We start from the raw sequence: 18,210 nt of genomic DNA, 5'->3' as shown, positions 1-18,210 counted from the left end.
ATAGGGAAGAGACCATTAGAGCGAATTACGGAACAGACATCACACGATTAGCTACCAATGTCACACGATGGATATCGCTACCCCTCTCGTTGGCGGGACGGGCATCTCGCATAAAAATGGTAATACTACCGCAATTCCTTTACCTATTTCTTAATGTTCCCTATCATCCTGGACGACATTTCTTCAACATGTTACGTTCCGAACTCATTAGATTACTCTGGGGAGGGAAACAACCGAGAATTAAATGGTCAACTCTGACTAGGCCATGTGCACAGGGGGGCTTTGATGTTCTTGATTTTGAGGATACTTTCTGTGTGCACAGGCACATTATGCTTACTACTGGATACACCCCCCTCGCTATATGCCGCAAGTGGCGGTGGACAACTGGCTTGCGGACCCGGTACCGCTGAATGGACTGATATATGGCCCTGCACGCACACGTGCAACACCACCCACTACCGTCACCGGTACAGTGGATGCATGGAACCGGATAACCTCACTTCTAGACTTGCCCCTTTTGTACTCCCCCCCCCCCCCCCATGCCCCCCCCCAGGTTGCCACTGACTCACCATCCTAGTCTATCCCTATTGCAGGAAAAGGGATTCCTGGACCTATGTCAGCGTGCTCATATCAATACATGGGGTGACCTTTTTCATGAAGGGACATTTCGTACATTAGAGCACTTTATGCAGGGAGTGCGATACACACCCTTAGATGTATTCCTGTATGTGCGCCTAAGGCAAGGAATGCGCTCGAGTCTACCTGAATTCCCTCATGAGCCGGAATGCCTGATGCCATTCCACCTACTGTTAGGTCCTACGGATGGAAAGCACCTAGTGTCCGGATTATATAGTACTATACGCACGCACAGAGCAGGAATTACCAGCCCAGCTAGACTACATTGGGGGGAGGATCTGGGTCGAGACATCAATGATGACCAGTGGCAATATTGCTGTATGCAGACAGCACAAATCTAGGCTAGTTGCAGGTTGGGAGTGATGCACTATAAGTATTTACATTGCCTATATTATACCCCGGTAAAGAAACTTAGATTCAGATTGACTGACAATGACAGATGTGAGCGATGTAAACAGCCAGGGGCGGGGTTCTTGCACCTGGCCTGGGAGTGTAGGAGAATACAAGAATATTGGGAACAGGTGTTTGTGGTGCTGGAGAAAATGGTTGATAATGAACTGGAGAGAGATCCACTTATTGCGCTTCTTGGATACACAGCACAGATACCAAAAGTGTACAGGAAGTTCATAGCTATATCACTGTTATTGGCAAAAAGGATAGTGGCCTGCAGGTGGGGGAGGGGCCGAGCCCTGAAATTCAAGGACTGGGTAGCAGACCTAATATATTGCAGAATACCACATATGTTGAACTATTACCACATGCCTCAAAACCTAAAGATATATGGGGACCGCTGCAAGGATACCTCCTCTCACAGGGCTCCGATAACACACCTATCATACCATCCCCGTCATGGGAGTAGAAGGAGGCATATCAGTGAGACTGAACAGCTTTCCTTGTTATGCTGCAGGCTCAAACTATTTGCTGGAACTATTGGATGGGAAGGAATCTAGTGTCAAATAAAAGGGAAAAAAGGTATCATAATGATTGTGCATAAACTATGTCTGTGTGGTAATCCAAGCATGTTGCTAAATCCATGCCTCTGGCCACTCTGGGTCGTCACTGTGTACCAAATTGTCTTACAATATGTAGGATATAGACGATGAAATATGCATAGAAAGAGAATATTGCTGTCCATTGCTGTTTCATTGTGCTTAAGTTGACAAGGTATCACTGTGTAATGACTTAAAATGAAAATAAGGTAATTTTTTTTTTTAAATCGACAGCAGTACCACAGCGCGTCGAAAAGTGGCGTCGGTCGGCTCCGCGTTCATCGTTGGCGTCGTGGTTGCCGGGATGACGTTGTGGTAGCTACTTAGTCGCCACCCTCACGCGCTTACCTGCATTCTTTCTTTTTCCGTGTCATGTATCATCATCATGTTCAGAGTGGAATAGATCTGTCACTATATTTAACAATGGTTGTAGTCTAATTGTGGATATATGTGTCATGATGATATATGACGGTATGCTATGTTTGTAGTCATGTTTTTTTATATAAGATTTATATTCATGTATGTGTATATATGCTACTTTACAGCCCTGAAGAAGTTCAATATATTGGACGAAACACGTTGGCTGTTCTTCCCTTTACTTGCTTTTCACATCTGAATCTATTTTGAATAAAAACGTAGATCTGAAAATGCATCTTTGAAATTGAATCTGTAGTTTTTGCTCATCTTCAATGTAAAGGTACTACTTGGTGCACCGGTTGACCTTTGTGCAGAATTGTAAGTACCCCCAATGTTATCTCAGTTTAGTTTTGACCCATACCTCTTGTGATTTCCCTTTGATCCCTTGCACAGTTGCCATCTGAGGCTGTTGTCAATTAAGACAGTTTTCCCAGTGGCCATTAAGTCGTCCAGGAGGCTCAGCGAATTTAAAGCTCTCTCGTTCCACCCTGTATAAATCAGCTTTTACCTGAACAAACTGGTTTTTCGGTCATGTGTCTCTTTTGACGTCAACAGGCCCCCATCCCTGTGAGGGCTGCATTTCCTAATGTGTTGCAAACTGCGACCTACCTCATTATTTATGAGGTATATCGATTTGCGACCCACTAGGAATCGCAAGTATGAAAGAAAAAGTTTCCTACATAAGGAATCGCATTCTATTCTTTATACATATAGTTCTAAATGAATAAGTTCCTGATGTCTTTATATGTGTTGGAGACATCTAGCCACAGATAACTTATCTTGGAATCCTCCCCAGGCGGCAGACTGGATCCAGCATTTTTTTCAGCAGTAGCTAGCGTGTTGGTAGACTGCCGACTCAAATAGTGGTGCCGTCGCACAAGTTACTACTTGTGTAACGATATATCTGTAAGAGACATTGGTTAGTGATAAACTCCTTACCTTAGAATATCCCCAGGCGTCAGACTGGATCCGGAAATTTTTGCGTAGCAATACCCCTGCGCGTCAGTAGGCGTCTCCCGCGTCAGTCGTCGGCGTCGTTAGCGCCGGAATGACGTCATCGGAGTACTTAGACGCCGCCCATGCGCGCTGACGTCCGTTCTGATACACAGCTTTTCCTCGCCAGATACGCAGAGCCATGATAGAACCAACACTGGTGCCAAGAAACTAGGGCCCTGAAAGGGGTTGACCTTAACCCTAGATATCGGTTTTAGCAGAACGGGGAGGATGGGTGGGTCGGTAAGGAATCTATCACTAACTAATGTCTCTTACAGATAGATCGTTACACAAGTAGTAACTTGTGCATCTGAAAGAGACAAGTTAGTGATAGATTCCTTAGAATAGATATCCCAACAATACCAACCCCGGTGGTGGGTCTACAAACCAATAATCACACCAGAAAGTCCTTGAGGACGGAACGGCCAAAGAAGCCATCCCTCCGGACTTGGCTGTCTCCGGATCAGGCGTGACCTGGCCCAAGTCATCCTTGTGGCTCCGGACTGGGCACAAAGGTACTGGTATCCCGAGCTACTCAGTATGTCAGTTGATCCCCCGGTTCGTCTGCCTCTTCAGGAGGACCTTCTGTCGCAGCAGCAGGGGACGGTCCTCCACCTGAACCTGTCCAGTCTCCACCTCCATGCTTGGAGATTGAGCGGCGACAGTTGAGGCCATTTGACTTGCCTCCTGAAGTCTGTAATGTCATTCTGGCAGCTGGGCGTCCCTCCACAAAGTCGGTATACGCCTGCAGGTGGAACAGATTTGTGGCATGGTGCACAGCAGAGGCTGTGGATCCTCTCAATGCCCCTCTTTCTGAGGTTCTCCTCTTCCTTCTTTCTCTTGCCCAGCAGGGCTCTGCTCTGGGCACTATCAGGGGCTACCTTTCTGCCCTTTCAGCCTTCTTGAGGCTTCCTGATCAGCCTTCTTTGTTCAAGTCCCCCATTGTAAACAGATTCTTAGAGGGCATCACTCATATGTTCCCTCCTGTTCCTTTCGTGATGCCCCAGCGGGACTTGAACATGGTTCTAACTTACTTGATGTGCGCTCCCTTTGAGCCACTTCATAACTGTCCTCTACGTCTTCTTACACTTAAGACTGCTTTCCTGGTTGCCATCACCTCTGCCAGGAGAGTGAGTGAGCTCCAGGCTCTTTCCTCTAAACCTCCTTGCCTTTCTGTCCATCCGGACAAGGTTGTGTTGCGTACAAAACCCTCTTTCCTGCCCAAGGTAGTCACAGCCTTCCACATCGGGCAGTCCATCACCTTGCCCACCTTCTTTCCGCCTCCGCATCCCTCGAAAGAGGAAGAGAGGCTCCACCGTCTGGACCCAAAACGTGCGCTCTCTTACTATCTGGATCACACACGCCAATTCCGGGTGGATGACCAACTCTTTGTTGATTACGTGGGCGCTAAGAAAGGACGGGCGATGCACAAGCGGACCATCTCTCGGTGGATCGTGTTGTGCATCCAAGGATGTTACTCCTTGGCTAAGAAGGAACCTCCTGTTGGGCTGAGGGCCCACTCCCCTCGAGCCACGGCGACTACTACTTCCCTGGGCCAGGGAGTCCCCTTGCAGGACATTTGTCAGGCAGCTACGTGGGCCTCGATGCACACGTTCGCGAGACACTACTGCCTGGACAGCCAAGTCCGGAGGGATGGCTTCTTTGGCCGTTCCGTCCTACAGGACTTTCTGGTGTGATTATTGGTTCGCAGACCCACCACCGGGGCTGGTATTGCTGGGGTATCTATTCTTAGATCAGGAATCTATCACTAACGTCGCTCTTTCAGATGCACAAGTTACTATTTGTGTAACGATATATCTGTAAGAGACATTAGTTAGTGATAGATTCCTTACCGACCCACCCATCCTCCCCGTTCTGCGAACCGATATCTAGGGTTAAGGTGATCCCCTTTCAGGGCCCTAGTTTCATGGCACCAGTGTTGGTTCTATCATGGCTCTGCGTATCTGGCACGGAAAAGCTGTGTAAAAGAACTGACGTCAGCGCGCGAGGGCGGCGTCTAAGTACTCCGACGTCATTCCGGGGCTAACGACGCCGACGACTGACGCGGAGCTGCGGACGACGCCTACCGACGTGCAGGGGTATTGCTAGGCAAAAGTTTCCGGATCCAGTCTGACGCCTGGGGGTATTCTAAGGTAAGGAATCTATCACTAACTAATGTCTCTTATACATATAGCGTTACTCAAGTAGTAACTTGTGCTTCAGGCTGCTTTAGCCACCCAAAATATTGATTTTCTCCCCCTTTCCCTCTAGAAAGAGAGGCCAGGTGTATTTTCCTTCTTCTAGCTCTGCCCTGCGCTCTCCGAACACTTATTTTGTCCTCTCCTGCTTCTTGCACGCCTTGTGAGACTTAGCGGAACTCCTCTTGCCCTTTCTTCCGGGAGTAGCCTAGAATGCTTTTGGTCCCCTTGTATGAGATGGGCAACAAGCTGCCACTGTTGGCATCTGCTGTAGTACGGATACCACCTATTCTGTTGGTCGAGTTGTGGCCTCTTCAATAGATCTATGTCGACGTGCATGGTTGCATACTTTGCAAACTACTTTAATTGACATGCCCTTTGATAGTGCCTTTCTCGACTCAGCTTTATGCCGGCTCAGAGATAGTCTCTGTGGTCCATAGTCTTAACTCTTTGTTGTACTCTGGTTGTCAGGAACAGTTTGTTTCCCCATGTTGTTTTGGCTTTTGTCCAGATCTATCGGGCAGAGACCGGATTACACGCTGTGTGGTGTTCCTGCTTTCTGAAAGTATTTTTCTTCTCTTTTATGCTGTCGTGACAGGTTTCGTTTCCACTCATTGGGAACACATCTTGCTTTGCGTTCTCTTGGGAGTTTGTTCTTATAGCTTCATTCTACTGCTTAATTTTTCTTACACAAATACTTACTCTTTGATGGATTTTCTGTTTGCTGTTTAAAGGGACCTTATTTTGTATGCCTTAGAGGCGGTGGTATCTTCATTTCTATGCCATGCATTCTCTCCTTAGCTTTATGTCCCTAGCTGCTCATTAAGTGTGAGTGTGAGGTAATAGAATGTTGCGTTGTGCCTGGGGGAGTGAATGTTAGTTGGAATACGGGAGCAGAGCAGCAAGGATGTTATTGAGTGCTATTCTTGTTTTCTTTTTTTTATACCTATTTATTTATACTGTGTGTAATTTTCTTTCTTTCAGAGTGATCTTTGCTAGTCTGCGTTTACTGTGTACTGCATCTACTCACTGTGTGTCTGAAAATTTGATTTAGTTGTGGTCTGAGTTTACCATTTTTACTTGGCAACTGAAAACTCTAAAAAAAAAAAAAAAAAAAAAAAAAACTACAACAACAAAGTAAATCTGTGTGTTGCTTGTGTGTTTCAACTTATGCCAATGTTAGTTGTTATTACTTTTGGTGAGGGTTATGTTTTATACCCATATGTTACTTACTTTTATTTGAGCTGGTATTTGTGTTGCATCCCAATCAGTTCTCACAGTTTCTGGTGATAGGGCAGGGATACTGCAACCAAAGCCATACTTGCTTTAACTTGTACTAGGGCATGTTTAGTTGCACCCAGACATTACATACTGTTGCTGGTAGTGAGCATTTGCGTTGCACCCAAACCATACTTAGATTTATGTTGGTGGTGTTGGGTATTTGCATTGTGCCCAAACCGTAATTACATCTATCTTGCTGTTGATGAGCTTTTGCGTTGCGCCCAATCCGTACATACATTCACATGTGATGGGGCATATTACTTGCACCCAAATATTGCTTTGTAATTGGGCTTGTGTGTTGCTACCCAAACAATATTTACATTACTACTACTTGCAATTGCTAATGATGAGGCATTTCCTTTGCGCCCAAACATTTTCTTTGGGCCATAAGTGTTGCACATATAGGGGGCATATGTTTTGCACTTTATTGTATGTACCTACATGGTTGGTTGAAGGGGCAGGTGTATGTCACCCGTTCAGGGGCATGTTTTGTACCCCTTTGGATGTACGTCAATATTTTACTGACTGCTGTGGGGGTGAAGTGTGGGTGGGTTTCAAATGTGATTTGTTCCCCTGTCCTTAATATTTCCGTTTAGGACTGTGTTTTTGTGATTTCTGACCTTGCATCATTTTTATGTTTCTTCACATCCTTTGCTAGTCCGATTAGTTTGTGTATTGTGTGCATGAATTTTTACTTCCATCATTTGTCTTCATTTTATGAAGATGAGTTTTACCATCTTATCCGCATTGTTATTTTGTATTATTTTCTTAAAGAAGGGAGGTGTGTTGTATCTTCATTTCTTTGAAGACAAGGAAACTGGAGTCACCGGGGCTTATGGCAGGTCCTACATACACGCTCCATGGTTAAATTAGTCAAACACAAGTGGGGTATGGAGGAGATCAAGGGGTGGGCAAAAAAGCTCTAGGTTGATGTAGAATGTGTGGCGGAGCTCCCATTAGGAGCCAGGACCTCACACACCCCAAGGGGTGTCATGCTTTATCATAGGGCAGCTCTTTGTTGGGCCGGCGTTGCAACGCCCAATGAGCCCCGCAAGTGGGCTTTTTGCTGGTGGTCTTTTCTTTTTTCCGATATGAGTCGAGAGGGGCGGTGTGACATGTGACGAAAACGTCAGAGTAGAAGTGGAGGGTGGGTGTGTTGATAAAAATAACTACAGGAATCCTCAAAAATATTTTATTTGTTGTGTGCCTGTGTTAAGGATAAAAGCAAAAAGTCGAGGTTGGAGCAGGATACAATGAACCTCTCAGTCCCTAATAAGTGTGTGGGCTGGGGGTCAACATTTTTTATGTTGATTATTCGCCGAAGGATAATGGCATTTCGTCAGGACTGGCGGACTCCTTATCTACTCGTGTAGGGCTGATGTGTGTTGGTGTAGTACCATACCCTAGAGAAATGTAAATTACGACCTAAAGTACCTTCCGGTGAACCAAATTCAGGTCTGTTGGCCCAAGTTGTTAGGGCTAGGATGAACGCTCATTGGTGTGGCGGCATTCTGTAAGTTCTCTATGTATTCTGTAAGCTCTCTATGCACTTAGTATCCCTTTTAGGGATTTCATCTTTGCTCTGCCCCCTCCATATGGTACCACAGGCAGGCACACTCTTGGCCTGGTTTACTTTTGTTCCGGTCTTCGGCCCTCTTCTGTGTGCACCTTGTCTTTGGTCTGTTTTACTCTGTGGGACACATTGATTTTCTCCTACTGCTATTGTGTTCCTCATGGTTCGGGCTGGGTTTCCATGTCTCCACCTCCCTAATACCCTTATGGTATCTGCCAAAACCCTTCTTGTGTAGACCCTTTTCTTCTTTATCATGCTCCTAATGCTGTTTACCTTCAGCAGTCTGATGTTCTTGTATGCGTTTTTACCCTTTTGTTGTTCTACCTACCCACTTGGTGTACGGACGCTGCTGTTGCCTCTTGTGGGTGGCTTTTATACATCTTATAAGCCTTACGAGAGGTAAGGACTATCCCTGGGCACTCTTGATGCACGGCAGTGCGTAAGTAGGTAAATGATCAAGTATATTTCAAGGATATTTCAAAAGTTATCAATGATTTGTTTATTGGTATACTCCAAATTAGTGATCAAAACAGTCTCATCTTAGCATATTTTCTTCATATATTAGTGACGATTTGATGTAAACAATGTCATTTCAATCAAATGCATATTCCAATTCATGATGCCATCATAGGTTAAAGCCCCGATGCATTTCGTGCTAAACAGAACTTCTTCAGGGGGAATATATATCTACAAAAAATGGATAACAAGAAACGATGTAGAACGCTGATAAATAGGAGCATAAAAGTTTAAAGTGAGAGGAATGAGTATGTGAGAATGAATCTGAGTCAGCAAGAAGATAAAAGTGCACCCGTGACTGCGAGGAAAACGTTAAGGTTAGAAACAACAGTGGGGATTAAGATGTGATTAGATGTGTTTGAAACTAAGACGTAATTTAGACAACCAAAAGTCCCCAGTTTGAAAGAAATTAAACAGAGGACAGTGAGGGAAATGGATTACGGGGGTGAAGTATGCGAGGTAAAAGACTGTGGTGCCTTAAAAACACAAATAAGGAGGAAAAGTGCAAATAATCGTGCAGACAGTGAGATGGGGCCGTAAGTTAGACTAGTAGTGCTGCTTACCCGTCACAGAGGTGAATCGGTCGCGGTATGAAAGGTAATCAGTCCGGTCTGACCAGACGGCGACCCGGAAGACGCCGAGCATGCGCACAAGCGCCTAATGAGAAAGTGAGGGCATAGTCATAGAAATGGGACTCCACAATGGAGTGGGAATCGGGGATGGATCGGGTGATGTAAGTAACCGTGGATAAAAGGCAAGTGGGAAAGTGCAAAAGAGTAAAACAAGAAAAAAGACAAACCTACAGAAAAAACACTTATAAGAGAAAAACGGGAAATTGAACACAAGGTTTACCACAGATAGTGTGAATGCAAAAAAGAAAAAGAGAGCATGGAAAGGAAAGAAGGAGCCAAAACATGACAGGCACTGTGACAATAAGTACAATTACATAAGGGGTATCAATGAGAAAAAGTAATCACAGGCATGAGAGAGATCAGGTACATATGGTATAATACACAGAATGTTATACAGTAATCATAAGTGACAGCTAAATTCTATTCTGTCATTCAGTCCCTTCGGTTGAAGCGCTTGTAAAAGGTATATCCAATGCAATTTGCGTTGTAATAGGTGTTTACTATTGTCTTTGTGGGGTAGTTTGCTCACCACTTCTAGAATTAGAAACCGAATTTGGCTGGGATTGTGGGATTGCACAACGAAGTGAGCGGCAATGCAGGACTTCAAATTCTTGGTGTGGATGTTACTACGGTGCTCAGTGAGTCTAGTTTTGATTTTTCGTTCTGTTTTTCCCACATATGGGAGTCCACATGGGCGCTTTAACATGCATACAACATTAGTTGAATCACAAGTCGCGTTCACTTGGAGATGAATTGGAGTGCCTTTTGTGGGATGAGATAGAATGTCACCAGGTATGATACTGCTGCAAGGTCCGCAGTTATGGCATGATATAGTTCCTTTGAAAACAGCTGAAGTAGATAATGTAGGTTGTTTTAAAAAGGATTGTATGTTTTTGGAACGCTGGTAGGCAAAAATTGGCGGATTCTCAAAAATCTTATTGAAGTCAGTTTCCAATTGTAGCATTGGCCAGTGTTTGCGAATCGCCTCCTTGATTTTTGTGGATTGGGTAGAAAATTTGGATAAAAAAACAAGACGTTTATCATCTTCTTGGCAGATATTTTTCGGTTTCAATAAGTCTTCCCTTGTACGAGCCAATGCTCGTTGTTCTGCAGTTTCCGTGAGTTTTATGGGGTAACCCCGATTATGAAATTTGGTGATGATTTTTTGACTGTCTTGAGTGTATAGTTCAGCAGTTGATGCAATCCTTTTGGCACACAGGAGTTGTGAATAAGGTAAATGGCATTTCAAGCTTGGTTGGTGAAAACTTTGGTAATGCAGGTAATTATTGCGATCTGTTTGTTTGGTATGTATAGCTGTGACAAATTGATTATTGATGAGTTTGATTTGTACATCTAGAAAAGATATTTCAGATCTGCTGGTAGTGTGAGTGAATTGGATGCGGTCATTGATTGAGTTGAGGGTTTTGATGGCACTGGTCAACTGAGTTTCGTTACCCTTCCAAACTAAGAAAATGTCATCAATGTACCGATGGTATGAACAAAGGAATGGTTCCCAGTTTTGGTGTTTCAAGATGTGTTGGTTTTCAAAGTGATACATAAACAAATTTGCGTAGGCTGGAGCAGCACAGTTGCCCATGGCTACTCCATTTAACTGTAAATAGTGTTGGTTGTTTGAGGATTTGAAGTAGCTGTGATGGAGGGTGAATTGCATGAGTTCCAAAATGAAGATCTGTAGGTCGGTTGGTTTGTTGGTTTGTACCAGAACAGATTCCAAAGCTTCAAGACCCAGGTTATGTGGGATTGAAGTGTATAGTGAACTGACGTCAATGGTAGTTAGGATGATGGGTTGATCTGGTAGAATCCTGATATTTTGGAGTTTTGTAAGAAAATCAGTGGTGTCTTGAATGTACGTAGACATGGCTTTGACACTGGCTGGAAGATGTTTGTCTATGTAGAGTCCAGTAGGTTCGTGGATAGAATCACAGGTGCTGACAATGGGTCTGAATGGGGGTTTTGTCGGATGTTTATGAATTTTCATTACGTCTTAGTTTCAAACACATCTAATCACATCTTAATCCCCACAGTTGTTTCTAACCTTAACGTTTTCCTCGCAGTCACTGGTGCACTTTTATCTTCTTGCTGACTCGGATTCATTCTCACATACTCATTCCTCTCACTTTAAACTTTTATGCTCCTATTTATCAGCGTTCTACAATATTCATCTATCCCTTGGAAATGAGGAAGCCCAACTTCTTTCCCCAAAGAGAACTCTGAGTCCCATGGTGAGGATAGACCCTCCCGGGAACCAATTGTCAAACTGGAAACCCCTAGACCTACAGTCATTTGCAGAAACACTTAACAGCATTAAATCTGGTTCCCCAAATGATCCCATTCCAGCTGAAATTTTTAAACAACTTGTCCCCGACATACTTAACATCATTAGAGTACTGCTAAATGCATCCCTAGAGGAAGCGATACTACCGGCAACATGGAAACATGCGATGGTAGTACCATTGTTGAAAAAAGCAAACAGCGACCCGGAGACATTGTCAAATTTCAGACCGGTTTCACTGCTTCCTTTGTTTTCTAAAGTCTTAGGGAAACATGTAAACAAGCAATTAGGGGAATTCACAACCACCAACAAGATATTACACCCTTCACAGTCAGGATTCCGAGCAGGGCACTCCACAGAATCCACCCTGCTAGGAGTTACAGAGGCTATCCGTCAAACGTTAGATCAGGGGGGCACGGCGGCACTCATTCTTCTTGATTTGAGTGCCGCATTTGACACGATATCCCATGCAACACTATTAGAAACCCTGGAGGGAATAGGTATAAAGGGTACAGCACTGAGATGGCTTGAAATTTTTTTAACTGACAGGTCTTACCAGGTATTTTCTAAAAACAACACCTCCGAGATTTTAACTTCCCCACATGGAGCTCCTCAAGGGTCAATCCTGAGTCCCCTGTTATTTAATATTTATATTGCCCCTCTTGCGTGTATTGCGGACAGATTTGGTCTGACAATCTTTTCGTACGCAGACGATACCCAACTGGTATTCTCCTTGTCATCAACTGATAAAAAGACTCCCTCCTCCCTTCACTCCGGATTACAGAGCATGGCGCAATGGATGCACTCCAAGAAATTAAAACTAAATGGAGATAAAACCGAATTACTCTTATTCGGCAACCAGAAAGATCTGTGGGGTCCAGCGCATTGGTCGGCGGAAATGGGACCTCACCCGAAAGCCGTTGCGTCAGCTCGTAATTTAGGAGTAATAATAGATGACAAACTGACAATGCGTACCCAGGTCACGAAAATGGCATCAGTTTGCTTTGCCATTCTTAAATGGTTGAGGAAAATTTTGTGGCAACTCCCGGAAGGGGCACAGAGAACTGTAGTGCAAGCATTGATTGGGTCAAGGCTGGACTACGGGAACATTTTGTTCCTAGGGGCCAACAAGGAAATTACACGTCGACTTCAGGTCGTACAAAATGCGGCAGCGAGGATACTTCTCCATCTACCTAGGCGAGCACATGTATCGGAACATCTAAGAAAACTACATTGGCTCAAGATAGGCAACAGAGTAAAATTTAAAGCGCTATGCTTCATGTATAGAATAAACACAGGAGAAGCACCAACTTATCTGTGTAAACTGGTCCATAAGTACATCCTGACCCGGAACCTCCGGTCTGTCCATCAGGAGAGATTTGAGGTCCCTAGATTCAGGTGGGCAAGATTAGGAGGACGCTCCTTCGGATATATGGCACCAGTATTATGGAACTCAATCCCGCTCACTCTTCGCCTGGAAACGAACTACATGAAATTTAGGAAAGGAGTTAAAGCATGGCTTTTTAACCAAGAATGACACCTGAACCTATGACCCTATGGAACAGTTATGATCCAAGGCGCCGGGAAACCCTCAGGGTAGCTGTTGCGCCATACAAATGGAATAAATAATAATACATCGTTTCTTGTTATCCATTTTTTGTAGATATATTTTCCCTCTGAAGAAGTGCTGTTTAGTACGAAATGCATCGGGGCTTTAACCTATGATGGCATCATGAATTGGAATATGCATTTGCTTGAAATGACATTGTTTACATCAAATCGTCACTAACATATGAAGAAAATATGCTAAGATGAGACTGTTTTGATCACTAATTTGGAGTATACCAATAAACAAATCATTGATAACTTTTGAAATATCCTTGAAATATACTTGATCATTTACCTACTTACGCACAGCCGTGCATCAAGAGTGCCCAGGGATAGTCCTTACCTCTCGTAAGGCTTTTTATGTTTTGACATTATTTTGCACCTTTCTTGAACAAGAAGGTGATCTCCCGGAGCACCTACAAAATTATCAACATCTGGCCTGCAGATTTACAGTTTTACTTTTGGAGTGCAGCGGTTATTATAACATTTTATACATCTTTGCCATTGCACCATGGGTTAGCTGTTGTGTCTGCTGTTCTTTCAGTTCTCTTCTCCTGGGACGCAGATCCCCTTGATTGTTTGGATTTGTATCTGGTAGGCTTCTTTTACAGGAGGCTGGGGTTCCCTTTCTTTCCTGACTCTTCCTCTCACCAATCCCACCTTTGTGGCATCTCGTTTTCTTTGGGAGAGGTTCAATTTAACCTTCTTTGGTGGGAATATTTCATTACTTTTTCGTGAAGCATATTCTATCTTTCCCCAAGTTCCAAGAAGCGTTGGTCAGGTTCTTACCTGTTTTTCCTGCTTCCATTAGTTGGACAATGTGTTGTCTTTAGCCTCAGCCAGCCCTTCGTTTTCCCTGGTAGTCTCCTCATTCTTCTTCTCTTTTATGGTAGACTTTCCACATGCTACTTATTGTTTACTTCTCATGCTGCTGCTTCCTGGCATCCTTCCTCAGTCAGTGGCATTGGTTCTTGGAAGGTTGCCCTTGTTTTCCTGTAGTGGGCGATGTCTTCCACTTCCTACTCCTATGTGGCATTGTTTTGTGGTTTCCTAACTATTTTTCTACCCCCACCTGTTACTGTTGTAACCTCTTCTTTTGACGGGAAGATCTATTATCTCTGTCCTTCCTTGGTTACTTCTGTTCTTGAAGTGCCCCTAATTCCTCCACTTCTCGTCCTCCCGCTCAGTGGCTGAGGACGTGGGTTACCCTCAGAGGAGTGGATGTACTTTTGTTGTACCCTCTATGACTTGTGTGTCTACAGGAATTCCTATGTTTTTATATGCATATTTATCCTTTTATTCATTTATCTTTGGCTGTATCTCCATGTAAATACCATTTCTTGAATAGCTCTCTTGTAGATGTCTTTTTTGCACATATGGTCGTTTGGCCTTCTATATGGTGTACATCACTGCATTGTACCTGCACCGTTCTTGGGACCGCCTTCTACCTTATTGGTTGTACTTGTCCGTTTCCTTCCTTCTCTTCCATGAACATCTCTGTTTCATATTTTGGAAGGATGCCCTGTATTTATCTTAAAGGTTCTGAATGTAATCCTTACCGTTGTTGTTGTTGTCCTAGCAGTGCTCTTCTGCATTCATTATTCTCTTTCGCTTACTCCATCATTCTATCATTGGAGGTATATTTTCTTTTAACTCCGTTTCTCAGGATAGTTTCCTTGTGGGTGCGCTTTACTCGTATTTGTTGCTGCAGCCAAGCACGCTGTGAATACTCCTTCCATTGTTTTGAGCCTGGACTCTGTGCACTAATATCCTTGGTCCCTTTGCATTCCCTGATCTTAGGTTACACCCCCCTCTCCACCCCCTTGGGGCGACCTTTTTTAATGGTTCTATACCGTGTTTCTCCTTATACCTTTGTACTCCCTTATGGGCTTTCCATAGTCCTCCTTGGAAATTGGTCCTTTTGGTGAGCATCTGATTCACCTAACATTTTCGGATGGTCTGGTCCCTTTCTGTCTTTGTACTTGCTTCTCTTATTTGGTAATCTTTGGTGAGGTCAGTTCGCCACCCCTCCTCCAAGGATGATATTGCTTGGGTATTTGATTCTAGGAAAAGAAATCTGCGGCTAGATGTCTCTGTCATATGAATAAGTTACTTACCTTTGGTAAAGCCTCATCTTGTAGAGACAGCACCTAGCCGTAAATTCCTTACCGACCCACCCACCTTCCACACACTGCGAACTGAGGGCCCTGTTGTCTCCAAGATCTGCTCTTAAGTTATTTCAATCTGTACTTGTTGCTTCAAGATTTTTCTCTCTTTGGCACACTGTTTCCAAAGATTGTTAAGTGGCTATGTGTTGTTGGTGTGAAATAGTTACAAAAGAAACTGATGTAATAGTGTTGAGGGGGGGGGGCTTATATGGACTCCATTGACTAACCATATGGGAGGCGATGTTGCTATGGAGTCACTTGACGCCCTCTACCGACACGCAGAGGTACTGCTCAAAACATGTCCTGACCCAGTCTGGAGCCTGGGGAGGATTCTAAGATAAGGAATCTGTGGCTAGATCCTGTCTCTACCAGATAAGGTGTTACCGAAGGTAAGTAACTGGCCCTTCTGTGGTACGTCTGTGTTGATAACCCATATGCCACTCTCTTGTTATTTCTGATATCATACACTGCCTTTTGCTATTTTTAAACAATAAAAAGTGCAGTCCCACCACTGCACTGTACTTACGTGTGCATCCATATTCACTATGTACAATAGGTCATGTAAAAATGCTTCAGCATCGTTGAGAAAGGGAATTCACAAAGGAATTCTGGAGTACCTTTTGTACCTATGTCTGTCTCTTGTTCCCAGATTTATTTTTGTACTCCTTTGGAGGAAATGTTGCACTGTTTGGAATTCACAAGCCTAGCAGGAGTCCTGCAGAGAGGAAAATTCAGCTATTTTTGTGAATCGTGCGCATGGCTTATTGTTAGAACGCCATTCATTTGCCCAATCTAGAAAAGGCTCTTCTCTGACTAACGGAAATTATCTACAACTTCTCCAAATGCATCAAGGTGACCAGATTTAGAGGAGCTGGGTCACAAACACTTAATTATCCTTTTTAAGTTGTGGTTCTATTTTCTCTATCACAACTAATGTTAGCAAACAGTCTAATGTTTTAAATCTACTTAAGCATTTCCATTTTCGATAAGACTCAACAATGAAAAATATTTTGAAATCTTTTCATAATATCTTCTTATTTGTTTACAGCTCCAGGAAATAAGTGGGATTCCGTTGGAAAATATAGAATTTGCAAAGGTAGGTTTTGAACTTTTGTTCTTTCTATGCGGTTTAATACTTGATCTTTCTGTAGGTATACGGTTTTCAGCATTTCCTCTTATTTATTTTTACTCCAGGGTAGAGGAACTTTTCCTTGTGATATTTCACTGCTTGAGATTCATCAAGATTTGGATTGGAATCCGAAGGTTTCTACATTGAATGTCTGGCCGCTCTACATCTGTGATGATGGAGCCGTGATATATTACAGGTCTGTAACAATTCCACTATTGCAGATTAATTTCTTGTTAGTCTTTGTGAAAGCGGCACAATCCATGGAATTGTCACTTTTATTCTTATCGAACCAACAGGACTGGATCCCTTTGTAAGTCAGTTATGAAAGGTTCTCGATTTTCATGCCTAATTCCTTTCATCTTAGACATTTGCCAAAACACGAATGGGTTGTTAATCGTAATTGGACTGGATTGCGTTGACAGCTAAGATATATGGCACCAATAGGTCTGGATTTTGACTGCGCATTTGTCAAACAGACTTATTGCAAACAATATTCATAGATTTACCTTTGGGCCCATACCTTTCAACCGTGGGCTTTTTTTGGCCTGCATCTTTCAGACTGTCGGTCAAGCCTTGACTCAGCCTCATGGAGTATTTATTTCTTACCTTATACTATCGGCTTTCTTGGCATATTCCTCGGAATGCAGACCAGTGCTTGCATTGAACTTCATGAGGAACAAATGCATGTCAATAGCACCGTCTTCCACTCCTGCTGGAATCTCCCATTTGTCTCACACTCATGTTCAAGCTGCTTGAGATTTCTCAAGCGGAGTGAAACCTTCTCATCATAACACGATACACAAATAGGAACGGCCGGGGAGAATGCCCTCTCTAATTGTTTCAGTCTATTATGCCTTGAAAATGCCACAGGTGAATTGGGAGACTAGGGTGGCAAAGCATGTGTTGACTGATGCTTACGTGAAAAACTATTGTAAAGCTAAAGCAATAAACTGAATATATGCATCAACAAGATGTGCTTCTGAAAACCTCACGATCATACTAAAGAATAAACTGATTTTTCCCAGTGTATTTGGTATTCTTCATATGAATATTAAGCCTCATGAAATATTATTCAGGTTTGAGCTAGATATGACACTGTGGAAAAAAAATGTTGCAGACTGAAAATCCCACCACTGTGGCCTATGGACTCATTACACCAGAGCCAACACTACCACAGCAGTGTTGGGAAGAGGTGTTCAAGTGCTACGCATCTGTGCCAGAGTGCTTCATGGGCGTCTATGCATAGATTCATCAAGCACTGCTGGGTCAACAGTCAGATCCTCAGAGAGGGCCGTTCTCCCAACTCTGTTCTGCAGTATTTCTTGATGTAAGTACACTCCTCCGACCCACTTTTGGCGGCGTGGGAGTAATGCTTTGGTATTGTAAGGAAATGCCTTGTTCGAGGCATGTGTGCTGTATTATACACATGCTTTGCATACTCCAGTCATCTAGTGTTGGGTCTGGTATTTGCAAGTTGGTTTTCTTCATTTGTAATTGGATCCTGAAGCATATGTGCTAAAATAATGACGTACATTTTGATAAAAACTTTCCCCTCTCCCCCTTTTTTATTGCACGCTCAATTGTTTCTGTATATATATATATATATATTGTACTGTCTTTATCACCAATCACCACATGTCAGTCTTTCACCACAGTCACGTATTTCATATTGCAATTGAAATTGTAAATTGCGACAGCCATGATTATTTGATTTTCTCCGAATACATTTTTTCTAATATTGGTGTGTGTTAAGTCTTTATTTTATTTTTTTCCGAAT

General features: G+C 43.4%; 1 protein-coding gene across 4 annotated transcripts in view; it reads left to right on the top strand.

Moving 5' to 3' along the window:
- USP47 (ubiquitin specific peptidase 47) overlaps positions 1-18,210 on the top strand; it is a 1,494,847-nt gene that overhangs the window by 1,426,436 nt on the left and 50,201 nt on the right. For all 4 annotated transcript variants that reach the window (XM_086955947.1, XM_086955945.1, XM_086955948.1 and 1 more), the window contains 2 exons: positions 16,353-16,400; positions 16,499-16,629. In XM_086955947.1, the coding sequence (XP_086812073.1) occupies positions 16,353-16,400; positions 16,499-16,629 (179 nt within the window). The remainder of the gene's footprint in view (positions 1-16,352; positions 16,401-16,498; positions 16,630-18,210) is intronic.

The sequence above is a fragment of the Lissotriton vulgaris genome, chromosome 2_1, assembly GCF_964263255.1.
Source record: "Lissotriton vulgaris chromosome 2_1, aLisVul1.2, whole genome shotgun sequence".
Taxonomy (NCBI): domain Eukaryota; kingdom Metazoa; phylum Chordata; class Amphibia; order Caudata; family Salamandridae; genus Lissotriton; species Lissotriton vulgaris.
The sequence above is the reverse complement of the archived record's forward strand: the minus strand, read 5'-3'. Positions and strand labels throughout refer to the sequence as shown.